Consider the following 27401-nt stretch of genomic DNA (forward strand, 5'->3'; position numbering starts at 1 on the left):
TGCAAGGCCAACGGTGCAGCCGTCATCCCCTGATATCGCTGACAGGCCGCAGAAGACTGAAAAATGATCAATATACAAGGGAGCGGATGCGATATATTGGCATTCAGGTTAGAGCGAGGTGCTCAGTCTGACCTTTTTATGACTAGATCGAGCTGTGACGTCTTATTTTTTATACTGCATCCATAAACTCTGATTAAAGGAGCCATGCTTTAACAACAGCACGCACCTCACCTGCTCGACAATGTCAGATTGAATTTTCACACGAGGATGTGATTGGGAAAAGTAACCGCGCGCCTCGAAGAGCAGCGCAATAAATCGACAAATCTGAGAATCCAAACAGATCCTGAGCACATCTCCCAGTCAGACACATTGTTCCCTCTACCTCGGCCTGTTTAAGTGATAGCGACCCCTCTCTGTTGGGTGGAGCACTGCAGCCCAGTGGGGACGTGAGTCTCCAAGCTGATGCCACTCTTGTGCAATCAGCTGCTTCTGTTTGAAGCTGAGCGCCCTTGATGTTTCATATATGTTTTGATTGGACCGCCAGCTGGATCTCTGCTCTTTTTCGTTGTTGTTCCTCTCTGATGTGATGAAATGTCCCCGCTGAACAACTGTAAAAAAACCCCCCAAAAAACACGGATATTTCTCTCCCGCCGAATCAAAGACCGTATCGTGAATGCTTCATGACATTTTCCTGTGTCAAAACAAAGAGTTTATTGGAACACAGCTACAGACATTCAAGACAAATTCATACACATGGGAACTGCCCAGTGTAGCTCCTCCACAGAGAGCAGTTGTGTTCCCTCCATCTGAGTGGTTTGAACCATTTTGGGTTTATGGAAACCCACAAGGAGTTGAGTGGAGCCCAACCAATTTGGGATTATGGAGACAGAAGCCAATTCATCTAAGGATGGAACAATCCAGCTAATACTCATGTGGAAGCTAATTAAGGGATTTTCTAAGCTTGAACAGACCTCACCTGTGGCTCGACTATACTTCACACACGCGTGATGGTGATCAGAAGTTTTTTCTTTTTCTTAAGAAGTTAACCGTTTCGAAGAAAAATATGATGTTGTTCTGTCAACCGATGCCAGTGCAGACCACCATCTGCTCAGATGTGATACTCACCGTGTTGAGCTGCAAACAATGCAGTGCATGTTAGAAAAACGATTTGATGGCACCCTCTTGATATCACCCGAATCATTGCTTTCTGCAATATATGTTCAGTGAAACAAGCAGAATATCAGCACGATAATATCAGCTCAGGGATATTGTTCAGGCTTTAGTTTTAAGGCTCACAAAATGATTACTGTTGTAAGAAAAATGTATTTCTGTTACCTATTTTTTCCCCCTCTTGTTGGTATCATTTTTTGAAAGTGTTATTCATTATTTTTCTATCTCCTGAAATGTTTCGAGCGTAGCAGTGGGTCGCTGCTGGAAAAGAGACCACCTGACTGTTGGCAGTAGTGAACCCGGCTCTCTGTGTTGTTCCATATTTGCGCCGTCGTTTGTGGAGTTAAAGTACTTTTTAAGATTCAAACAACAACAACAACAAAAATAAAAAACAGAAGGAATTGTCACCATCTTGCTCTTGTAAAGCTTCTATTGTTATCCAGAACACACAGACATATTCTGGTACTTTCATGTTTGAGTGTAATGATAGACTACTTGTTCTCATGGAAATACCACATTGAATTGCTCTGCAAAGAAAAGGGACAAAAGAAAGACTGTACGTCTTCTTTGGTCTTGTATCTTTTGGGATGAGTAGAAAGATTCTGCTCATGTTTTGCAGAAACTGTGAACAAGCCTGAAGCGATAACCTGTTAATGCTGGCTAATGATTCTGTCTCTGACTGAGCTGATGTTTTGAACATGAATACAAATTATTTGCATCAAACTGAATCTTAAACAAAGTGAAGCTGAAACAAGAACTCCTTCACTCAGTTCCAAAAGTTGTGTCAAAGAGCATTCAGTGTCTCTGTCTTTACTTTAGTTTTTTTCTTTCCTTTCCTCTGATGCTGAAAATGGAGCGGCAGTGTTTTATCTAAAGTTTGCTGACTTGGTCTAAGTGAGAAAATCACAGATGTTCCCATGAGTTGTTATTCTACCCTCCAGTCATCCTCCACATGGTGGCGTGCTTCACAATACAAACAGCTGTAACTTGATGATTCCCCCCTCAGCCTCTGTTTCCAGGTCAGCCTGTGGTCCAATCTCTTGTCCACTCAGAAAACCTCCCCAGGGCTTCAGTCTTTCTATAAATGTATCCTCTGTCTGACCAGATTCTCAAGCATTTCTCTGAGCCTTTTTCAGTTTTTCTTCAGTATAGATGTCCTCACCCCCCCCCCCCCCCCCCCCCCCCCCCCCCCGCTCTTCCTGTGTGAGATCTATTTCCACTGGATGGAATTCCTCGCCTATTCAAATGCTGCTAGACGTTTCCCCATTTTGTGAGACTGTTTTTTTTTTCTCTCTTAGTTAGCATTTTCCACCCCAGATCTCTCATTTTTATCGAGTCACGTGGGCTGTCATTGGTTGTATCTGTCTGGGCTCGTGGTATAGCGAACTATCAGCCTAAATGGCATTATATTTCCTCCACAGACAATAACGTTGACAAATTTCCCCATTAACATGCGCATGCCGCTTTTATCGGGCGTGATGAAAATATTGTCCACTGCCCCCCACAGGCAGCCGTAGTGTGAGACAAGGGGGGATGTTATCGTCATTCATCATGCCCCCTCACAACCCTCTCCATGAATCACAATAGGCATCGACCTTGGCTCGGTCCTTGAGAAGAGAGATGCTGCAAGATTATCAGATTATTACCGGGATAAGTCATGAACTCGTGTGATTGGTCAGCTCTGGGCTCTCGACATAGCTGGCCTAAGTAGTGGGGCTGACAGGGTGAAGACAGATTTGGTGTTTTTGGGTTAATTAGGAATAAGTGGGTGATAATGTGTTTGTGTTACTGACTGAAGGTGGAGTCTTGAGGCGTAAGTGTTTCCAGCTCTGACACAGATATTCACATTGGAAGCTAATATTTCAAGGGAGACCGTTTTACTCCTTATAAAGAACGAAATAGCATTCTTTCTCTCATAAATGGGAGGCAGATTTAAATGCAGCCTCGCTTGATGAGAAACACTTTGGACTTGAGCTGCCGCAGCCTTATTCAGTTTCGTAAGACACATAGCTTATTGTAGCTAATGTTATCAAACCTGAGATTTAAATTCTTACTCCTATTGCTTTGAATCTGTTATGATTCAGCTGAATTTGCTGCTTGTGTTGCATTTAATTGTTTAATATTATTCAAAGAAATCACAGTGTTTGTTCACAATAACTTTCATGTTACAATCATGATGATTCTGAGCAAAGAGCGACATAAACTAAGGGATAATAATTCAATCTTTTTGTGCATTGAGGGGCATTCTAACACCAGAGACAGGCTCATGGTCGGGTTGTGGAGAGGAGAACGAATATTTTCTGTATTTGGTGCCTGAAAACGCGGGGAGTTAGCTTAGCTTATAGGACATGTTCTCAAATATTAAGGTAGATGATTAACTAAAACAATATCCCACTTAAAAGTTCTATTGACACTAACTATGGCTGTGCCGACTGTCCACATGCAGCACGATATTTAGAGTATGAACCTCCTCTGCAGACAGACGCATCACTTAGCTAACTAGAACGTCCTCACAAGAGCAGGAACGTCTGTGTATTTATGTTCTTAAAATAGATGGTAATAACCTTTTTGTTCATTATTCTGAGTGTCCATGTGTTTACAATAAGTAACTCTGCTCTCTGCTGTACAGAGGAGTGTTGAGCTTAGTTGATTCCTTGAAGCCCGTCTGGAGCGCAAATGCATATAGTGGGCTTGAGCCTTTCCACAGCGCTAAAAGACAGAGGGTGGCTTGGGGCAATTTGGGGCTCTTGAGGGGCTTAAAGTGGGTGGGCCTGTGGTTAACAGTGTTCGGTCTGGGGTCTACATTTGGTGACACTCTGGGATAAACTGGAGGTGTGAGGGGGGTGGGGGGCAGAGGGAGGTTGACAGATAGAGAGAGAGAGAGAGAGAGAGAGAGAGAGAGAGAGAGAGAGAGAGAGAGAGAGAGGCTAAAACAGTAATCCCAAGAAGTGTTTATTTCCTGGTCCTTCAGGCTGGTGTAGCAGGGGGCCACTGAGAGTCACTGACGTTCAGCAGTTATGCGAAAAAAATTAATTAGCCCTGTTTCTGTCATCCCACCAATGTAATCTTCATGACTAAAGCCATTGCCTTAACAGCATTTTTCTAAGCTTTCATTTATTTTTTTAGAAATAAAAGAGTTGGCATGAAAATGTTTACAGCTTATAATAAACACATCTTATCGTTCTCATACTGTACCTCACAGTAAGGATAAAAGATAGAATATCAAAGTGAGACCTTATTGACCCAGTGCGATGTGGAGTAATCCACAGAACTATTTTTAGCTTTTACATTTTTACCATTTCTAAAGGATTTTCTTTCACCTAGAGAATTCCTTTTTGCTCCTACATTTTATGCATGTGGATTTTTTTTTCAGCTTTTAAAACCAATTTAAAAAAAAATGTAAGTATGCAGGAATGTCAGAGTCCGACGGCAGGTGAGAAAACAAATGGCAGACTAAAACACTTATTTCTCTGTCTCTGAGTATAACTGAACCTGAGTATGCACCAGTTAATCAGAACTAGTGTTTGTCTTTAAGAGGCTTAAAACTGCTAACAACCTTATTTTGCACACTGTAAAAGCCAACATAATCCCTGTTCAGCTACGCTCCAATCTCATACCAATCAGGAAAGAGGTGAAGCAAGGCAGTATGGAAAACAACAAAAGTTATAATGGCATGGTATCTTACTATCATGAGTGTCTTATTTGAGTAGGCTGAAAACACATTCACCTTTGGCAGCCGTTCTGCTATTTTTTTTTTTTTCAGACCAAAACAGTCTTTAAGAACTTAACAAACTGATGACCATCCATACAAACACATCTGAAAATGTATATCTCGTGACCATGCATATGAACTTGGCATGCAGCTGAAGGTATAAACAAGCACAAACAAAGCAGGCTCTGTTCCTCTCAGTCTTAACATGGTAATCCTTTCAGTAAGCATTACCTTATCTTGAATTTCCCTCGGGATCAATAAAGTATCTATCTATCTATCTATCTACCTCCAAATGTAGGTATTTTTATTATTATAAAATGTTGAATCAGTTAGTCAAGAGAACAAGATCAGCCTTTGCTTAAAGTAGGTATTCATGTTTAGTTTACCACACAAAGTTGGGTGTTTGATGTTTTCTATTGAAAAAAAGATAAGATGTTAGGGACATTAAAAGAAGACAACAATAGTGGATAAAAAAAAAAAAAAAACTATTTCACAATATCAGCATGGTATAGTATATCTGTGAACACAGCAGAAGTAATGTATTTGAGTCTACTGTATACATATCCATGCATTAGCAGTCAGCTGATCTCCAAACTAACCCCCCTGACCCTTCCACCACATGGCCTGCCTCACCAGAAGTACTCACATCTGTTTTGGCTTGACAATCAATGTCCAGAGCCTCCAACTCTGGAACTGATGAGACGTGCATGAAAGTGCTCCTGCTTCACAGAGCTGTAGTCAGTGAACACACCATGACCAAATGTCAGAATGTGATGAAAAGTGTGACAAAATGTCTGCGAGTGTGTGTTCTTTGTGTATTCAACCGGCCCATCTGCTCGTGTTTTTGTGTGTGGTTCAGCACACATGCCTATCTTTACTCTGTTTGGTAGAATTATACACGCAAACGAACAGATAGAGACACCTAAGTCAGTTCGTAAACTTGACCCAAACATTCCCGTGGTCAGAATAAAAACAATTTTAACTTAGCAGCTGTTTTGCTAAATCTAACCTGACCATTTTAAACCAAGTGTCTTAACAATCTGCAAAAGCAAAAGAATTTCATATTGCAGAAAGTTATGAAAGTAGCAATATGTAGCTCTGACTTAAAATTAGAACTGCAGTCCAAATGTAAAATATATTTAAGAACTGTCTCCCCTCACACTCCCCTCCATTTGGTCTTAAAACTTGCCTGCCTTCTAACCTCTCTCCATTTTTCAAAAGCATCTACAATATTTATTCTATTCTACCAAGTTTCTGGTCTCGGAGCTGATTGGCAATATGACAAGGCTTTTTAGGTCAGATAAAATCAGTTTAGTCTGAACTAGTTTGCTTGCGTGCTTCCATTGCTGCAACACCTCTTGGTTTGCAAAGTGAGGGGCGTCTAAGATGGCCTTGGGGTGCCTTAAAATTGCCACCTTCACTGGTCAAAACAAATATGGTTCATTCCTGACTTGAAGCGAATCTTAGGCCAGAATGGCTTCTGCATTGTCATCAGAGAAGCCAGCACTTCAAAATAGCATGTTTCCTGATGATAAAGAGAGGTCATTTTATGGTTTAATACCACAGTTATTTTAAATATTGCTCCTTCAAATATATGTTGGTTTTATTTGGAAGATTTAAAACCATCAAACTTTTTCTTTACTGTTATATAAGTTTGGAAGTATAATGCTAAATTATAAAATCTCAATAACTCCTGTGCAAAAACAAACTGTCAGTGTAGTTTTTTTTGCATCTGGCTGCAAAACAAAAAAAGACCTTGAAATCCCACCTAGCCACATAAAGCACCACCACTTTTCTCCACCACTGCAGTATGTATTCTTCACATCGCCTTTCACCCTTCGCTTCCTCCTCTCCATACCTTGAGGAGATGTGGGGAAAGAGTTGGCAGCCAGAGCTGGTTGCTCAGCCCTCAAGGGAAGAGTTTGATTTCAGCCTCAAGGATTTGGGTCACTGCACAGAGTCTGGACCCTATGTTTCTTTATTCCCTTCTCAGCCTCCAACACTTACTCAAAGTTTTGCCCTACCATGCTCCTCCTTTGTGTCCTAATGCTTTGCAGATGCCTCCAAACCCACACCTTAGATAAAGCCAAAAATAGCCAGACTCCCTGTGGCATGTCCTAATATAATTTTAAATGTTAGCTGCCGAGCTAACAAGTCTAACATCTTTCTCACATTGACTTTATTATCGAAAAAATGCCTCCTCTTTCTCAAACCAGGTTAATTGGGCTGCTAAATAGGGGCTTCTGTAATTACCTGCTACTTTCGAGCATGCCTAATGTGCCTGCATGTTGACTAATATTTCCCTCCAGAGCTCTTTCAGTGGGCTAATGCTTAGAAGGCATTCAGGCATGTTGTGCTAAAGCCTATTGTGCACACTTAATGCCAACAACCACCCACACGTGATACGAGCCAACCTTTTACTTTGACCTGCTTTCCTTTTCAACAGTAAAATCACATACTATTGATCCAATTAGCTATCACTATATGTGCCAGGATTAAGGACAGGTTTCAACTTCTTTATCTGCTGAAGCTGCATCTGATCATACATTAAAAAACAATTAACCCCAGACCGTCAAGCACAGCACAGCATCTGCTTGAGTAATGAGTGATGTTTGTCCGACGTATAGAGCTGGACCAGAAACTGCTTACGCCCCTGCCTTTCTCTTGATTGGAAGTTGTTTATAGAGCTTGGAGGTCGTGTTTGCCTTTCAAACGAAGCACAGCATGAATAGCTTAACAGGCTCCCTGGGAGTTTGCTGCAGCAAAGTACTTTTCATGCTGCATGCTGTTTTCCACCAAACTAAACTCATTCATTGGCCCTCGTCCTCCCATCACCTCCTTGATAAGTTACACCCAGCCATTTCCAGGTCCCGCACCACTGTATTGTCACCCTGTGTGGATCGTTTACTGTTAGCCTGTTTAATTAACCCAGCAGTCAGCCAGGATGCATATTAAAACATTTGTAGCTGGGCTGAAGGTCGGGCAGTCGTTTATAAGGCCAGCACCTGCTCTTGGGTTGACTGTCACTTACAAAAACTATACTTGTAACAGGCTTTTACATTTACTAATACAAGATGTTTCACCAAAACTACAAATATAAAGACAAAAAATAGAAAGGAAAGACTGGATTTTTGAATGATAGACATCAGATTTTATAATGTGGCAAATCTGGTTAGTTGCTGATTCTCCTGGCTGTTTTTGCAGATGCTTTTTACCAGTTGACTTGAATCCATCCTGCTCTATTAAGCCACAGTGCCCTTGTTTTAGTTTCGCGCTACATCAAACTCAGAAGCTCGAAGGAGTCTCAGGTTTGAACCCGTAAGAAAGTCGATTATTTATCAGTCTTCCTTAAGTGCTTCTATTACTCATGTCACCATCCTTTAGACCTTTTATATAAATTAGCCATATTAAGGATTTAAGCCAGCTACTGAGCTAAAGTGTTTGACAGCTCAGCTTGCAGACCCCCACCAAGCTGGCATTTGTCCTTAAACATACTCTTTGAGAGGAGAAGACTGATTTTGTTACCAATTAAAACCTCGCAAATGATAAACACATAAGCCAAAAAACAAGCTGGGCATCCTTTAAATATGCAGCTCAGCTCACAGCCTCCTCTGACATGAAGAGCGCCAGCAAAAACACCAGCTGTGGATATTTCGGTTCCCAGACATTAACAATTACCACAAAAGGGCTATTTCAAAATTCTATTTTTTCACTATGCGGCCTGTCATGCTTTTGATCCAGCATTGCTCTGTGGACATAAAACAAAGCCCAACTAAAAATTACAAAGAATAATCAGTTGACTGATGAAATCCAGATTTATGATTGGAATCCTTAACCTCAAGTAGACAGCCCTCAGTGGAAGTGTACCTGGTAAATGACAAAGTGAACACAGCGGTTAGCAATGCTTGGAAAATCTTAAAAATTGTGCTTAAACCGTGGAAATCTATTTAACTTCACTGTGGCAGGCCTGGAGCAAAAACGACAAACATCCTGGCAAATATCCTTCCATATCTGAGGCTTGGTCAGTCGGCAGCATACTTTCCACTAAGACACATACAGACACTCTGCAGTGCCTCTCATTGAAAGTTATTGGCCAACGAACAGAATTCTATCCATTTACTGTGTATTAGAGGTCATGTGTCCTGCATTGCTAGATATGGATGAGATGAGGCGAGGGTCAAGTCCCGCTCTCTCTGTGTCCCACTTTGGTGACAATGAAGCATATTCTGGTTGCTAGCACAGAGGGATCTTGGTGGAGAGGTCAGTATAAAGGCTTTATTCATCTGCTGTGGCCAGTCACAAAGAGACAGATACATCAGATCACAAGGGTGGGGATGAAGCGATGGTCAGAGAAGGAGCGAGAACAAGCACAGTGACACTAAAGCATCCTGCGACATTGCTTTTTGCTGCTGTCGGGTCCCTCTGCGCTTACAGTGTCTCCTTGCGTAAATGTGGCTTATTAGCTGGAGTGCGGTCGGAGCAAGAGCCAAGAGGAGGTTTTCATTAACCTCATGTCGTGAGAGGGCACTACCTTGACTGCTGGCTGTGCACGCTCTGTGCTGTGTCTGCTCTCCTGGCACTGCGGTATAATCATCCAGACCTATTTGCACTGCATCATACCTGACAAGAGAAGAGTTCCCTCATTAGGGAAATGGCCTGTTTCACAAGCTAGGTCAACTGTCCCAATCAAGCATACTCTCAGAGTTGGGTAGTTGACCCTGAATCTTAGAGGACATCCACGATAAGTTACATGCAGTGTCTCATTGTCGGCATGAACTTAACTTGATATCCACTCCAATAAGCCAGCATCCGACTTAACACATCCCTTTTTTATCCAGAGATAACGCAACAGCTATCAGAAGCAATCTGTTACTCCTCTTCGAATAAGAGTGATGCTGCCACCAGCCATTCATAAATCACTCCCCTCTCTCTGAGGGTTCATATTAGAACATGTGTTGTGATTATTTTTAGACAAAATGATGCACTTTGAAAGCAGAGATTATTCGTCATTGGATTTTACACTTTCTTATAGAATTGTGCTTTTGTGTCATTGCTGCCTGCTTCTAATTTCCGACTGTACTTTAAGGGGATGACGGAGCTAAATTAAGGTTGGATGAGGGTTTTGAAAAGCTCTTGGGAAAACAGAAAGGACACATGGGTTTTAATGCAAGAGACGGAGAGTGAGAGCAAGAAGAGAGGTAGGATGGGAGGGAGGTTGTAGAGTGACGATGGACAGATTGTCAGGTCTGCATTTCTATAAATAGCTCTCTTTACCTTGATCTCTCACTTTGCACATCTTTTTTTAAAAACAATTTTTTAACACAGTTCCAAGTCCGAAAGGCACTACTGACAAGGAAGAGCAAAGGTGGACAAGCCTAGGACAGCAAACCTCAAACATAAGCACACTTAAAACTCTGTGTCACCCCCTCCATCCATAGCTTAGCCCTGTGGCATAATCCCATTAGAGTCCATTAAGCAGGGCATCTTAAAGTGATCCTCCTTCTCTCGAATGTGGGGAGAGGTCGCCTTGTTTCTGACGGGACGAAAGAAGGGAAGGAGAGAATGAGTATAGGAAGAGGATGGTGGTGCCGCTTTGGAGTCACATGACTAATTTGTGTCTGATGCGGGGAGTACGGGCAGCTGGCCAAAGTCATTCCTCCCTCTCTCCCCATCCTTCGCTCCGATTCTCCTCCTCGCTCTCTCTCTCCCTCAAGCACATGCATTTCTTAGTGTGCCAAAGCTGATTGCATGCATGTGTTTCAGAGCAAGTGCTTTTTTCCCTCCCCATTCAGGAGTGTTAGAATCAATATGCGGTGACTGCATGCTTTGTTATTGAGCGAGGGGGCGTCTGCTGACCACTAACTATGTCCCTCTTGTGTTGCTTCTCCTTCAGGGACTATGGCTCCAAGCGCAAATCGGGTAAGTCACCTGTTTCCTTCAGTATCCTAGCTCACAGCCTTCTTTCTCTTTTAACTTGTTGCTCTTAATAAAACCCTTCATCGGAATCGAAGGCAGGATGTTATGCTCTTTGCCATATGTCTCTGAATCTCTCTCTGCGACTTGTCTGTAATCCATGTGGTGTCAATGTGTGGTATGTTTACTTGTCCCGCAGTGGGATGCTGACTTACTGTGTTTTGGGGTGGTTTCAGAAAGCTGTCAAGCCCTCTTCTTCTGGTCATAGATTACAGGGTGGGGTTTCGGAACTGCCTGATAGTTCTTTGCAATGTCAAAATAGAGTCATTAACATATGTCCTGTAAAGAGAAAGTAGCATTCTCTGTTGTGGTGGTCGAGACTTTTGACAGATTGTGAGGCTGCTGTGGTTTCAGTTTCAGGCTAAGCTATTTTGCATGACACATGTCAGATAGTCCAAATCATTTTCAACAAGGAAGAAGAAAGAATTGTTCTTGTTATACTGTAATGAAAGTATGCACTTGTAAGAGGCTTGGGATTTTATCCGGATCTGTGTGGTCTTGTTTCTTAGGACTTAGGAGGTAAACACGGGCTGTAATACATCCATTAGACACCACAAATACAATTCAGTAAAAGTAAAGAATAAAACCATGGACAGGCCTTGAACTATTGCCTCTGTATCCTGCATATGAACGTAGCACATAATTTAAGAAATGAACTGCGACATTTGTAAGTCATGTTTAAGTGAATGTAAACACACTTTCCTGGAATAGATGAACATGTGCTAAAAACAGTGATGATAGTTGAAAGCTAGCAGTATTTAGATAGAGAGCAAAATCAGTGAAACATATATTAAAGTGCAATAGGGAGAATAGACAAGTTAGCAGCTGAAACTATTGACTATAATGACGACAACGTTCCCTTTCTGTCAAGGATTTTTCAGCTTCATTAACCATCGTTTTAAATGTAATGCAATGATAGCAGAACTTACTGGAGTACACCTGCTTTACACAAAACAATACACGTGAGTAACTCAGATATGTATCTGGGACTCCTGTGTATTTAAGCCTGAAGAAACTAAGAGAAACAACAGTCTCTCCTCTTGTGAATTGTTAAAGAGAAAAAGCAGATGTGGTTGTTTGTATGATTTTCTTGCCTCAGATGCTGTTAAAAACTTCTTCGTATTGATATTTTAGTCACTCATATATTGCGTATATGGATAGAAACATCTTGGGATACTTTTTCATAATGGGTAAAGCAAAGCTGAAAGTAGTGTGTGTGTGTGTGGGGGGGGGGCTCTTAGATTTTTACCTCACTCAGAAAAGTTGTGTGTAAGTTTAATTTGATCTCCTTCAGGTAAACAAGTCTCGACCTTGATGATGAGTTTATTTTTAGACCTAAAGAAAAAGAACTTTGTGACCCTCCCACAAAGCATTGGTTTGTTGTAGTCCTGCAGGGTGCTTACTAATTCAATTACACCCACATTCCTCAAAGTGCTTTGAGTTCTTGGAAGCTGATTGCTGCTGCAGATAAACCAGCTTGCATCATTTTCTAACATCTCCTTTCTGAAGAAGTGTACTATTCTTTCAAACAGGTGGATCTTCATTTGTGTGGCCCTGCTTTGACCTGAAGTAACAAAGTCAGTCAGGGAGGCTTAATGTTGTTTTAATGTCTACTGTTAGTTATCAGGCACTAAAGATGTTAGAAAAATCACTTCCTGTCAGAAACACAATTGCTAATTTCTGCGATTGGGCATTGATTAAAAGTTCCGAAAACCTTTTTCAAAACTTACCATCTTACATCCTGAGTACATTTTCACCAGCAGAAAGTTTGAGCATGGCAAACCTACTGCTGGCAAAGTCCTCCATCCACTGTCTCCACCTTGTTTGGCACACCGATGCAGCAGAGGGTGTGTCTTTCCTGGCTTGTCAGTTGCACTGCTAACATAAGCTATAGCTCGCAGTGGTGATTATATAGCTGTGTCCATCCTACCAACCTGTTGCCTGTACTGTCTGTCTGTCTGTCTGTCTGTCTGTCTGTCTGTCTGTCTGTCTGTCTGTCTGTCTGTCTGTCTGTCTGTCTGTCTGTCTGTCTGTCTGTCTGTCTGTCTGTCTGTCTGTCTGTCTGTCTGTCTGTCTGTCTGTCTGTCTGTCTGTCTGTCTGTCCTTATTTCTTTTCCCTATTACTGTTAACTCTACCACTGTCACATGTATTTTTGAAATCGAATAGTAAAACACGGTAAGACACGTAGTAACTAGTAAGACACGGTTTGAAAATGTTAGCATTAAACCTGTCCAATTTACAGTGGAGGACAAAGTCTCTTCACACAAGCCTACTAAACACATTAAGTTTACTAATCAACTAATCTGTTGGTTTAAAAGGTATATACATTTGTTGCAATATGTGTGCTAAAAGTACCATATAGGCTAATCTTGTATGTACGATCAGCGTGTTTTGGACATTCCCAACTTTAGCTGATGAATCGCACCATGCAGATGGAAAAACCTGCTGTTTGTCATGAAATATTCAACCTCGCAAGACTAAACAAACGATCACGTCTGCTGGTGTTCCCTTAGTTACTTTGTTACTTGGGGCTGATTTATTTTTTTCTTACTGTTTAGCCATAATGACTATGGCGTGCATCTCCTAGGCTGTTCTTCTGTTAATGCCAAACACAATGTTGTTGCTGCTGCTAAAAAACAAAAATGAATCACTTCCACCGAAGCAAAGTATTTTCTTCAGGAAACGGAGGATGTTTTGAACAAAGTCAGTACACTGGGTTTTTTATATTGACTCACTATTGTGAAATTCCAAGTCAGTTTAAATATATCAGCATCTGGATTGTCTAAAATGTACAATTATCTGTGTTAGTCTATCCAGAGAGCCTCTTGCATCACAGTCATGGAAACAGTCCAAATGCCATTAATGCATGCTCAAAGGATTTCATGATGCCAATGAAGATAAACAACTAAGTAGTTTCTTACCCAATATCCTCATGGAGCAGGAGATGTAGAAGTTATATTGTTTTTTTTCTAACATGAATGTCAGTTTCAGAGGTCATAGCTCCACACTTGCCCCACATTTCTGCAGTGCAGATGGAGCTCATACTCCATGTGAGGGCCAGATTCAGAGGGATCAGAGGAGGGTGCTGTTTGGGCTGCAGAGGCTGCAGGGGTTGAGCCTGTTAGACAGGCACAAGTTTGTTTACGTGGCACAGTGGATAAGATTTCAGCCTGACTGACAGTCATATTTATTTAGAGGAGGGAGCGAGGAGGGTTGTGTCTTTTCGTGTGTTTTGACAAGTGTAGGCTTAGTGATCAGGGCTAGTCTGTGGACACAACCTTTAAGCTGTCGGAGCTAATTAGAATCTCAGTGCCAGGGCTGTTGTTTGTACCATCAGGACCTCCTCTGTCAGTGGACACATTTATATGACACTTACACACTCCATTACCTGCCTCCAGAGAAGAACCCATTCTATTCTGACTTTTACACAGTTTCTATCCCACAGAGCACTTAATTTCAGCAATAATAATGTCTGCACACTCTCATCAAATCTATACCGAAGATATGGTTAAGTGAGTATTGATTTACACAGAAAAATAACAGCTGCTGGAGGCTTGGTGAATATAATATGGCAGAGAAAAAGAAGGGAAGCTGTTGAATCTTTGTGGTTCATCTTTATTAAAGTCCACTCATGACTCAAATCCAGTGTCTCTAACTGTTGTTGGTTAAGCTTTTTTTTCAAACTCAAATGGGGGTCTGACTCAACAACTAAAGCCCTCTAACTTAAATTTATGTAGAATATTTTAGCTGTACAGCCACATTTGGTTCTTTGCAGCATGCACAGGTCTTACTCTGCTGTAAGCCAGTCAAGTCGAAGTGGCCTCCAATGTTCTCCAGTCAAAGTTCACTTTTCCTGGAAGTCAAAACCTCCTGTGCCGTGAAATCAGTTATCTTCCCCCCGCATGGTCAGAGCTTTCAGTATGAGCACGAACCGAGCTAACTCGCTCAGGGCTACAAGTAAACAACCTTACAATGAGTAAATAGTTAATAATAATAATAATAATAATAATAATCAAGATAATTGATTGACAGTTCAGGCAGAGCATCTACTGGACATCTACTAAATAGGAAAACCAGAAAGAAATGTATCCATCAACTTTAATCAAGTAACTTTATGTTAGTGTTGTTTTCACAGTAATCGTCCTTTTCCTGGGAAACACCCAGATGAAGGTGGTTGACTTTGAACTCAACTAAATAGACACAGAAGTTAGATGCCCCAGCTGTAGTCAGCTGACAAACTGATTGAATCATTGTTTCTTATCATTCACAACCAATCACAACAAGGCGAGGTCCATTTAAAAAAGACTTCCTTCTCTATCATCTCATCCAGGCTAATGGTTGCTCACACTCTGCTACCGCCTTACCTCTACCATCCCAGCCTTTTTCCTAATCTAAAAGGTTTGGATAATCCTTTTGGGGTTTTTAAGCAATTTGCTCCATAGAAAGTCAGAGCCTGCTGCTTGGCTAACCCAGGGAGCATCTGTAGCCAAGCAAAACCGTATGTCCGTTTGGCTATAAATAGTTAGATTTATGGCAAGAGCAATCCTGACTGAAGTGATTTCAGGAGGTTGCACTAATCTTGTCCAAGATGATAGGCCACTGTATGAGTTATGATTTCACTATAATCAGATGACATTGTTCTGTTTTTCACAAACATTTATTTTGTTTTATTACTTTGAGCATGAGATGTATTAGTTATTAAGTTATTTGTCAAATAAAGGTGAACAGTGTGGCCAGGGAAAAAAAGTCACCAGGAAAATACTCAGTCAAATCTGAAATATTAATGCCAACATAAACTGAAGGGCTATAAATCCTGTGGAGGTGATTTTTAAAAGGGGAAAAAAAACTGTAAATGAGGTGAGCCAGAGTGTAAATGTAGTTATGTTGAGAGAACAGGAAGAGGAGAAAGTCTGGACGACCGTGTGAAGTGACAGTGCTCACTATGGAACAGATGTGACCTGTGATGTGATTTGACCCCACCAAGGCTTTGTCATTGCTAGTGGCTGTGTTCTGTTAGCATTGGGGTATTATACCCTGTTTGCACACAAACCTCATTTGTCACTACGAGCGTTTGTGTCACAGTAAGAACAATTTGTTGGTTCTCTCCTTCTCCTGCTAAGCCGTGTATTTTAGACTTGTTAGCTCTTGCATGTGCTTGTTAGCATTGACTCTTTATTCACAGTTTCAGTAGTGCTGAATCAATGCTCTCTAGTTGTAATTTCATATTGGTTGCCTTTGTCTTATAGTGTCAGGTGACGAGGTTTTACCTTCCTAGCTCCTGATTGTTTGTTTCAGTGAGGAGGCAGCTGCAACAAAACAGTTGCAGATGGATTCGAAGAGACATCCAGTCTGAGTTTTTTTATTTTTTTTATTTTAAGATGATCAGCTTGTTCACATATTCTTTTTATAGAGACAAATCTCGGGTTGGAATGTTTAACAGTACAGTATCTTTTTATTCTCATTATAAATACATCTGTGATCACCACTTAAATAAAACGTTTATCCCCACCTATATGCTCCTTTTTAGCCCTGTTTTCCTTTACTTTATCTTTCACACCCTGATGTTGTCCAATAGCACACAAACATCAACGTTTCTCCTGACCCTGAGCGCTCATGTTTAAACTCAATAGATCCGTTTTAGGACGAAAAAAAAGAAAGAGATAACTAATATTGCAGTCTACATGGTAACACTTTGAGTGCTGGAATGTGTGTTTTATGCAAGTTGGTTACCCAGGACGCTGAATCCACCTCCCGCATGGGAGGCCAATAGATTTGGAGATTTCTTGAAGCCCAATTTGCCACTTCTTTGTGGCAGTTTTTTGGTATTTATTGGCAACATACCCTATACCAACATAGCTGCATATTTATAGCTCCCAACACCTCCTTCGTCTCTCCTTAAAGACCTCATACCATCCTTTTGATCCATCATGTGGTTTCCAGGCTCTGACTTGCAATGATGAAACTTTTCCCTCAAAAGCAAATTTACTAAGTCAATAGGAAAACAAGACACGATGGCAAATAAACCCCTCCGATCTTAACTCGAAAGGACTTAGGAAATGCCATTTCTCAGCGTCACAAGCCTCTCGATTGCAGGGCTATATGTAGACGTTTGGGGTCAGTTGTAGGAAAATTACCCAAAGGGACAGAAAAAAACACTGCTGGTTCTGCTGGTTTGTGGTGTCATCAGAGAAACCTGAAAGGAATTAAGCATCTGTTTGTGTGTGTGTGTGTGTGTGTGTGTGTGTGTGTGTGTGTGTGTGTGTGTGTGTGTGTGTGTGTGTGTGTGTGTGTGTGTGTGTGTGTGTGTGTGTGTGTGTGTGTGTGTGTGTGTGTGTGTGTGTGTGTGTGTGTGTGTGTGTGTGTGTGTGTGTGTGTGTGTGTGTGTGTGTGTGTGTGGTGGGTTAGTACGGAGGACCCGAAGAAAGGAGGAGAGTTAATATCAATCAGATGTTGAGTGCTACACTGAGAGCAGCCATGTGGGTAATAATCATGGTAGGTTGTAAGTGAGCGGGGTTTGACCCTGGCTGACCTGGGACCAGCCTGTATCCCTCCCTCTGGGGCCAACATCAATCCGGCAAAGCTCCTGAGGCTTGGGTGGATAGCGAAAGGGGATTTTTTTTTCTTCCGTTTATTATCTCACGTGAGTCAACTAAGAGGAGCTGTCGGCTTCGCAGCAGGGCCAGAGCTGGATGAGATCCAGTACTGCACGATTCTTATGAGGCGTTAAAACTTGGTCTCTTCATAAGAGGAGTTGATTATTTAGGAAACAGCCCTCTTTCACATTCATCTTCATTAAATTATGAACATTTGCAGCGGCTTTTCATTGTTTTCATTGACCCGAGAGGGTAATCATTTCATCCCACAAACTTCTAGTTTAACAGTAGTCAGGGTTATGAGCGTCTGTAAAACGTTATCATTTCCCTGAATCATCACTGTTTGAACATTCGTATTAGATAAATAACGTAGTCATACACAAAAAAAAACGAGTAAAGAAATTCAATTAGATGTTATGTGTGAAAACAATCCAACAAATTCCAGTAAGCATCCAAGGTTCAAACCAACCATACAGTGCCAACCCTCGGAATTTACACTTTACAAAACTCAGTGCCAACAAGCATTTCTTTTTCTGATTATATAGTGCAGCCTAATCCTGCCTTACTGTGCTGTGATTGGCTGATCCTGTTTGTCTCAAATTTTGCTTCAAAGCTTTCTACACAGAAAAGTTTCCACCCAGAGTTTGCTGTTTTTCACGTGTTAAAGTCCAAATTCAATGATTGTTTCAACCTAACCCATTATCTTTGCCAAAATGAACCAATAGTGTTTCAAACTGTTCATCGTTACCTTTGGCACAGAAATATTTATGTTTGGAAAATCAATTCTATTTTTTTACAGTTCATTTCAGACCATAAGCAAATGTTACGGTCCACATTGAAAATGTTGTTTTATTATATTTTTGCTGCCAATCATAACAAAGGGTTTGTCTAAAAAAAAAAGGAAAAATAAAGACAACAAACTCACTGAAAAGTATGTAGACATTCTTCGCTATGGTACTGGGTCTAATTACTCCATATCTGTACCTTTTTTGTGTCCAGCAGTACTGAAGCCCCAGTACCGTCTCACTTCCGAGATAAGATGGCAGCCAGTCACTGCCATACTTTTTGGATCAGACATTCATGCTTCAAATCAAGTCCTCTATAAAATATACCAACGTAGCTAAATCAATCAGCTGCAACCCAGAGTCTTGGTCACCAGCTTCCTTTCCCCGTCTTCTCTGATGCATGGCGTTTAATTTCCTGGTTTTCGACTGAGATATTTTTTAAAGCAGAGGAAGGGGGGGGATGTGGCTGACGCCCCTCTCAGACATTCCAGGAGGTCCACAGAGAGGGATGGAAATGAAGAAAGATATAAGGAGGTGGAGGAAAGGGGATCATGGGAAGGATGGAGTGAGTGTTTATCAGTGGAAAGGAGGCAGGGTTTGAGAGTGAATTTAATAATGGATGTTTGTGATAGTCCTCTTACTTGTCCTTAGATGCTCTTTATGCTCTCCAGCATGAAACTTTTAAACACTGGCCAACACTTTTTGTGGAACAATCCCAGAGGAATAGGCCCAGACTTTGGATCCAGAGCTATTTGTGCCTTCGCCTCTTTATTTTTAGAGTTCAGTAGGTGGGATAAAGGTGTGCTCCGCCATACTGCTGCTTCTGCATGCTGTCAAACTGAATAATCTCTCTCTGCTTCTCTCCTTCCTTCTCTCTGTCTGCAGTATGGATGTACGGCTTTACAGACAGCCCGAGGAAAGAGGCCTCAGGTAGCCTTGTGTGTTTACGTCCGCATGTTGAATTTGCATGCACTACTGTGCTTGAGTGGCTGCATCCCTTTTGATTCTGCACTTTTATTTCTCTTCACACTTGAGCTTTCTCTTGGCATCTGCTTTGCATGCGCTGTCACCAGCCTCTGCTTCTACACATCTGCTCAAATTCAGCCGCTCTGTCTCTCTGTCTCTGTCTCTGTCTCTCTCTCTCTCTCTCTCTGCACCCTCTCCATCAATCTCGGCAGGCCTGGCTGGCCAACACAACAGCTGGGCACGGTGCCAGAGTGAGGAACATGGACCTCAGGTCTGCATGTAGCAAATTGTCTCAGACTAAAATGAGGTGTCAAGTCTGGTTCTTTACATTTGCCTGCAACATTGACGATCGATGCCTGTGCCCTCATTCAACTGTAGCTGTAAAGGGACAATGAATTGAGAGCGAAAGAATTGCAATCGGTATTGTCTCTTTCGCAAACAAACATCAGCCCGAAAGAACAACGAATATAAACACATTTGAAGACACAAATACATCCACAGAACTGCACATCTGTTGAACATTTAGCCAATGTTCTCTAGTTGTTTTTGAGGCATTGCTGGGGAAAGACACGCATATGTCATTTCCTGCCGTTGGAACTATCAGCCCATCAGAGTGAGTCCGGAACATCAAACACAGATCCCCCATTATAATTAGAAAGAAAGTAACATCATATTGGGAATAACAGTGAGCATAAGTTTTTCAAGATAATTGATCAAGATTAAAATAGGATGGATTAACATCTATTCATCCATCTGTTATCTATAAGGCTTATCCTCTTCGGGGCCACATGGGGCTGGAGCCAATTCTCCCAGCTAATATGAAAAATGTAATATAAAGATTTCAAAAGAATACATACCAAACCAACCCAATGGCAGAATCAATAGCAGGGTAATTTCAAGTCAAATTGCTAATTTAAAAGAATGCAGCTATGAATAAGTGGAAACAAAAGGCGGTCTCAAAAATAGTTACTCCGAGTTAAAGGCTTAAGTGAATGGATACTGTTGATAGTGCTGGTCTCTCTGCAGGTGATGTGAGCTATAGCACACTAACAAGGGAGTTAGCAATGTGACTTTGACCTCGCCCATTAAGAGCTTTGTATACAAAGAGGAGATCCTCAATGGAACCTTAACCCCCCCACAATTCCCCCTCCTTGCCTTTCACTCACACTGCTCCAGGACTAACTGGACCTGAGCATGGTTACCTCTTCTACATAACATCCTAATACAATAGGGTTTACGTCATCATTAGTGTACAAGTCAGCGTGGGCACATCGAAGAACAACACAGACAACAACGGCTGGTACTTTTCTTGCTTTGTGGATAATTTATGCGAGTCATTTTGCTCAGATAAAGCCAGAGCACTCGGGGGGATTTTCTCTCGATATTGGAAGTTCATGTTCACCTGGTATATCCTACTTGTGTTTTGTGCTCCTGCATGAACTACTGTTTGAGTGTTGAAACGCACCTTCCAACCATGCTAGGTGCACATGAAGTGGAATGTGCTTCTGCATGGATCTGAGCCCTCACACCAGTCAAACCAACTGGACTATGAAGGTGACGCGTGCTTAGGCACGGTGCGGAGAGCTTTGTGTGTGTGAACCTTGAGTTTGTGTGAGTGTGTAGAAGTCTGATACAACAACTCCCCCCTAAAATACAATCAGAAGTCCTGAGCTATAACAGAACTGGAACGTTGCAGACAGCATGTCACAGGTCTTTAGGATTCATGTTATTACTCAACAAGGTGGGGTTGCCATTACAACAGCATAAAGCTTTTAAATAGCTGGGTCTGTGCTGCTTTACTTCCTCAGGCTGACTTTGATTGCTCCCCACACATTGGCTGCTTACATTCTAAGCAGTAAGTTCCTTTTCTTTATTTCGCCTCCTGAGAGAGTACTAAAGAAAGACAGAGATGAATGCCAAGCCTCACTCAGCGGGGATGTGACGTTACGAGCATTCCCTCGGTGTTCCCTGCCTGCTTATTTGAGGAACAACATGTAGAGATGCTTGATTTTTTTTTTTTTTTTTTTTTACATTAGGCTGTTTAAATGCATGACTGCATCACTACCTGTTTAATTCCCATAAAGTCCTTACAAGGCTTACTGTGAAGATGCAGCATAGAGATTTGAGCTGCTGTCTGAGATGTTAAAGGACAGTGCTGTCTGACATGCAGGATGTGCTCAGCCTAACTTTCACAATATAAATCATGTTCAAGGTCTTATCCCGTTTACTAAATGACAAAAGAGGCTGACTGTAGAGAATGTATTATCTCTGATGGAGACGACGGCGGAAAGATGGGAAGATTTGCTGACAAAGTTTGAAACGTACTTTTCTTCTCAGCCCAAGCAATTAGAACGCTCCCGTGGTTTTCCATATCAGTGACGTATCTCATCGTTGTCTCTTTGCTGGAGACGTTGATGTATGCTGGATGTTTTTTTGTTTTTTTTGAACATCAGCATCTTTAATTCTGCCAAACAGATGTGGACCTTTTTTTTTTGAAATGATAGTTATAACAAATGGTTTAAAGTAGAAATATACAACACAGCATGAAGGGTTTCTCTTTATAGATTATAAATCATTTTTGAATCATTTTTCCAGAATGAATATGCAATGATTCTCAGAGAGGGTTTAAACCATAGGAAATCGGAGCAAGCTCTTTTGACAAACTGTGATGATCACATTGCTACAGTCCATTTTATGTTCTTTGAAAATAGGCAAATATCTGAAAAGCACGTATCTGAAAACTGATGTGGATATAGCCATAATAGGCCAAAATCAACCCCATAGTATCAGCTGAACAACACACGTCTTTGCCCAGTTTTTTATATATCTGCTTGCAAATTCACATCTGAAATGACTAATTAGAGTTAGCAGCTACCCAGGTGTTAGCCAGCCAACTACAAGAGCACACTGCAAGGCCTCAGAAATGACTGTGTTTTTTCTTCAATGTTCAATGATTTAAGGGGGGAGGAGGGGAACTGCAGTTTATTTCACTTTGGAAATGGATGATTGATTGTTACAGTGCTGCTTTTATAAAGAGACATATTGATAGCAACAAAGTTGCTTGGATGTTTTTTTGGATGTCTGTTCTCAGCCAGTCAGTGTGCTGTTGACGTGTTGAAGATGCGAAGATATGATTTAAGATCATATATTGAACTCCAGGTGAAAATGTTGAGCTTTTTGCACTGATATTAGAAGGTCTAAGGCGCACCTTACTTGCCAAGGATATTACATTTTTCAAACAACACAAATCAGACCACAGTGTCTGATACAGCCAAAGTTAAAGTTGAGTGAGTGTGTTAATGCATTCAAATATAACCTTGATCTTGGTTTCATGTATTAAATCACAGAGGAGGTTAGTGAGTGTGTTTATAAATCAGCTTTCAAAGCTGCAGAATCAGATCGAATTATATTGTGATTAAGGTGAGACATGATTAGGCATGGTTAGGAGAGGAAACATCTTGCCCGGGTCCATCCAGACTCTAAAAATATACCAAGAATCACCTCTAAAGTAATAAATAACACTTTCTGATGAACAAAAGTTAATTTGACAGCAACACAATGAACTCATGTGCAGCATCTCCAACAACTGTTCAGGTTGTCAGGCATTATCGGGTCATTCAAGTTCTCCTGCCAGGCTGTTTATGCCAAGAAAGAGTTACAAGACATTGTGCAACATTTCTCTTTTGTCAACATGTTAATTACTGAGTTGTAGCACAGTTTGTAGGCTTCAACATTTTGATCAGTTTTCCCTCGCCTCCAGTCTTTATCCTGTGGGCTAAATGGCTCCTGACTTCAGCTGAAATATTGATCTTCTTCACTTGTTTAAGAACATTTCTCCAAAGAGTATCTGGTCCCTTTTTAATAGTTTTTTTTAATTACATTATTCCTCTTTGTTCTGAAGAAACTGCTGTGATTAAGTCCTCAAGATCAGTAGCTATAGTAAAGTTGTGTTAGCTTCAACTATAGTACACTATTCTATTGTTTATAATTGTGTCCCCACAACTGTCATTGTCTGTAATTATTGAACATGAATCAAATAGGGAACTCTATTTGTCATGGCTTATTGGTGCACAGTGTACTGTCTGTAAACAGCTGTTTTAAGGTCTATAGTCCTCCTTTAGTTTCTGCTTCACTTGGCTAACTTGAAACAGTACATTTGGTTAAGATTTCACGGAAGAAGAACAAAAACGAAGTTAAGTTTAGGAATCACATCATGGTGTGGGTTGAAATAATAACTCAGTGTTGACTTTTTGTTTCAACACTGGGCTCGATCCCTGCTCTCCTGGGTGGATATCCAGCATTGCTTGACTCATCCATCACCCCCGACCGCTCGGTGAAAGTTTGAATAGTGAACAAGAACAGTAAAGCTGTTTTAAATACACATTATTTCAGGATCTTTTTTAAAATTTATTTACACTTTTTGATTGTGAAAAAAATCATCTTCATCTCACCATTTTCAAGCTTTCTGTTTATCTCATCCATGATACAGTCAGACGAAGACACCTCATCGGCAGAACATAACAGGTTACTAATCAGTTAAAATGTCAACCTTATATCTGCGTGGGTCATCTCTCTGCAGCAAGACATTTAAGAAAGCCTACCTACTAAGCTTACAATTACAACTAACATCAGATATGTATCACGTGAGCTTAATAATGAAACCACTGCTGGCACTGAAAGGTTAAACTTCACAGAGAGAGAAAACAGAGCGGCCTAACCCCATCAGAAACGCTTTCTTCTTTTGTTTCACATAAACACGGACCTTGCCTCCTTCCCTGTTTCTCTCCCTCCCTCTCCTTCTCTCTACTCCACTCATATGTTTCTATTTAAGGCCAACAGTGCTGACTACCATGATTGGTGTGTTCAACCCCCTTTCTCAACTCGCTGTCCAACGGCTGTGTCCCACAGGCAGCAGAGGGGAGGCCTTTCCTCTTAACTACACTGTTGATTTTCCACAAGGAAACTTCACCATTCTTCCACTCATTCGCTCCCCAGTCTTCCCCGACCAACCACACGCAGCTTCTCTGTCTGTCTCTCTCTCTCTCTCTCTCTCTTTTTTTTTTTCTTTTACCTTCTTTCTTTTTGGATCTAAAAGTTTGCTTGAGATCATGGATCCCCTTTAGATGCAAGATGCAGCCCGAATAAAGTTTTTTTTTTCCTTCCGTACCCGGCGTTTGTTTTGATACCTTCCAATGCTCCCCAGTCCTTTGCTGTGGGCCGGGGGTCGACTCAGCTATATGGCCAGATGTTTAGGACTATGCAGCCAAGTCCTGAGCTTGCGTTGTGATCGCTTGGGGCGGCAGGGAGCCCGGGTTGGCCCATGGCGGCGTACAGGGTGCACGGCAGTAGCGGCTTAGTTGGTTGCGGCGGGCGTTCGCGGGGTGCAACAGCAGGCAGGTGGCTGACAGCCTGTTTCTTCCCCTCAGGGATTGACAGCTCGGAGCCGATGGTGCTGGAGCAGTACGTGGCCGTGGCCAACTACGAGAGGCAGGAGAACTCAGAGATAAGCCTTAAAGCTGGAGAGACGGTGGATGTGATTGAGAAGAGCGAAAGCGGTAAGTGAATTATAATATTGTATTTTCAGCCAAACATGTCTTTGGAGAACTCTCACAACAATCCATGTACTGAGATCCACACAAGAACCTCATTATGACACATGATTCAAGATAAGCAGAGTGAAAAGCTAGCTTTTTAAACAAGACATGTCCATAAAGTTGCTTGAAATTTTGGCTGTTGCTTTCCTGATGGTTCTACTACCTCTATCTTAGTAAACACAGAGTCATGTTCACTCATCAACCTCTCTCTCTCTCTCTCTCTCTCTCTCTCTCTCTCTCTCTCTCTCTCTCTCTCTCTCTCTCTCTCTCTCTCTCTCTCTCTCTCTCTCTCTCTGTGATTTCATTCCCTCCTGTTCTCACCTCTTTTGCAAGGGTCCCCCTTTTATCTCTTGATCTCCTAGCATGGGGCTTGGCACCACCTGGAGGTGCTGTAAGGCTGGCAGCAGTCAGTTGAGATTAAGGTGGACGCAGAGGAAAGGTAGTGTTATGGCCGAGTTCCAGTCTCTTGCCTTTTTCAGTAAGAATGCCAGGTTCAAATGGGATAATTTGTCTGGTTTGTAGAATGGGGAATTGAGGTGTTTAATTGGTTGGTTCTGTTTCTGTATTAGGGTGTCAAGGTGAGGCTAACATTAGTCTGGTTATAGTACGTATACCGTAAAGGAAACTCCAGGGACAGAATTTGGCAAACACGACGTATCGCTGTTAGGATTTGCATCAGTACAAATGTCAACCTTCACTTTTTCACCTCGCTTCCTAATAAAGAAATTCTGTGTAACAATCCTTACCCTGGGTCTCACATGCAAGTAGAAAACTGACAGACAGCAGCTTGCACAAGGGAAAGCTGGGCAAAAATCATCCCATCATTGTGTCAGCTCTTATCTCTGCTCTGATTACGTGTGAATTCATTCGTCCTGAAGATATCTTGGCTTCCACATCTTCGTGTGATTATGTGCCCTTTATGAGTCATATTTAGCATTGAACAGGCTTGTCATTTTGTCGCCTTTGAGTATGATTTACATTTGCATTTGGCACATGTTCAGGTTTTTGCCTGTCAGCAATTCAGCATGAATGAGATAAGTGTTAAGTGAAGATTTGAAAGAGCAGAGATGTTGCAAGAGAAAGGGTTTTTTTTTTTTTTTTTTTTAAATATGTGGTTTGGCACAATCTTGTACTCAAAGAAGTTGTTGTCTTCTTAAGATTCACTTTAAAGTTGGATGTCTTGATTTCCCACTTACAGCTCTGTGAGTCTTCCTATAAGCTTCTGACTGGAAAATTCTTTTTCGAATTCAATTTTTTATTACCAGTGGGTTGTTGGACATTCTGGGTTTATGATGCCTCAGAACACAGCATTCTATTCTATGATGCCCATTCGGATTATTTGGCCTGACAGCATCTGCTCACCAGACCTACAGTATTCGAAGGCTTTATACTGAATAATTCACATTAAATATTGATTGAAGTTGTTAGAACAATATGAGCAACTTCAGCTCTTTTGAGCTCCTGCCCAAGACCTGGATATGTGTGCTGTCGTCATTTACTGGGCCACAGAAGTGGAGCAACAGCCATGCTGATGATGATGATGATGATGATGATGATAATAATAATGATGACATCACTGGGAGTCTATGCCAAGACAAACACATCTGAGAGCTTGTATAATATCTGACAACCCCCATTCTGCTTTCAAGGTTTTACTGCAGCCTCCTGGTCTGCATGTGCTGACTTCCTGCGATGTTTTCAACAAAGGGACAGTGACAGTCCCGAAGGCAATATGAGTTTCTTTCCTATAACATCCAAGTCAGTACTGTGATTTCTTTTAATCCTCTCCAAGAGAAGCACAAATCCATATTTAAACTACTTTTGAATTCAAGTCCTTTTTTTTCCCTCCACATATTAAACACAGATGGATTCATACATTGACGTTTAGTTCCTTGGTCAAACACAGAATATTTCCACCAGTTTTAAGTGTTTGCAGGCTTGACCTGTCATAAGAAGGGGTTCAGCTCCAGAGCTGGAAGTTGTTGTTTTGCCTCCGTGAGAAGTCATTGCCTTGCAAATCTACACCCAGCTGTTTGCTGGAGTGTGTCAAAAAAGACTCCTGTCAAAGTAAAACCTGGTTCTGGTTTAAACATTGTTTGAGACAGAGTTTAACTGTGGGTGAGTTTGTGTCTATGGCTACTTATCCATGGATAGGTACTTGGAAACTGCTACGCTAAAATAAGATTTATGAAGCACACAGTGGGATTGGGGGCTGGACAAGCTGGAATCGTCCCTTAGAGAGGAGACGAGGCATGGTCCGAGCCACTGTCCTGGTTTTCTCCCTCTGGTTCCCCTTCGGACATGGTAACCTTCAGCGTCTGGAGTGAGGAATGTCCCATCTGGAGAAAATAAATCTGCATAATGTGACCAGTTAAATTATATGGTGTGTTGGAGTAAGAACAGCCACAGACCTGTGTTGAATGCTCAGAGATCCCTCTTGTAAACTAGTTAAGGAACATCAGTGTTGATAGTGTATTAGTAGCATCAGGTGAAGATGTAAGTTTTATTTCTTGGTTAATTTGGTCTGTCTCCTTGAGGCTTACCTCAAGAGTTCAGAGAATCAGCGCGGTGTTATACATTTCATGGTAATACATCTGTTCTCTTAAG

At 41.5% G+C, this 27401-nt stretch overlaps 2 protein-coding genes across 7 annotated transcripts in view; one reads left to right on the forward strand and one right to left on the reverse strand.

The window, feature by feature from the left end:
* Positions 1–27401, reverse strand: part of LOC306820094 (ras and Rab interactor 2-like) — a 272812-nt gene that overhangs the window by 230034 nt on the left and 15377 nt on the right. The gene's annotated exons all lie outside the window — the stretch shown is intronic.
* Positions 1–27401, forward strand: part of sh3pxd2aa (SH3 and PX domains 2Aa) — a 111018-nt gene that overhangs the window by 50462 nt on the left and 33155 nt on the right. Inside the window, exons 7-9 of one of the 5 annotated variants that reach the window (XM_079337760.1) lie at positions 10776–10801; positions 19120–19164; positions 24627–24755. In XM_079337760.1, coding sequence (XP_079193886.1) covers positions 10776–10801; positions 19120–19164; positions 24627–24755 — 200 coding nt within the window. Of the gene's footprint in view, positions 1–9932; positions 10802–19119; positions 19165–24626; positions 24756–27401 lie in introns of those variants that run through there. The other 4 variants (XM_079337762.1, XM_079337764.1, XM_079337761.1 and 1 more) reach the window with 4 other exon arrangements.

Source organism: Symphodus melops (assembly GCF_947650265.1).
Source record: "Symphodus melops genome assembly, chromosome: 2".
NCBI classification, from domain to species: domain Eukaryota; kingdom Metazoa; phylum Chordata; class Actinopteri; order Labriformes; family Labridae; genus Symphodus; species Symphodus melops.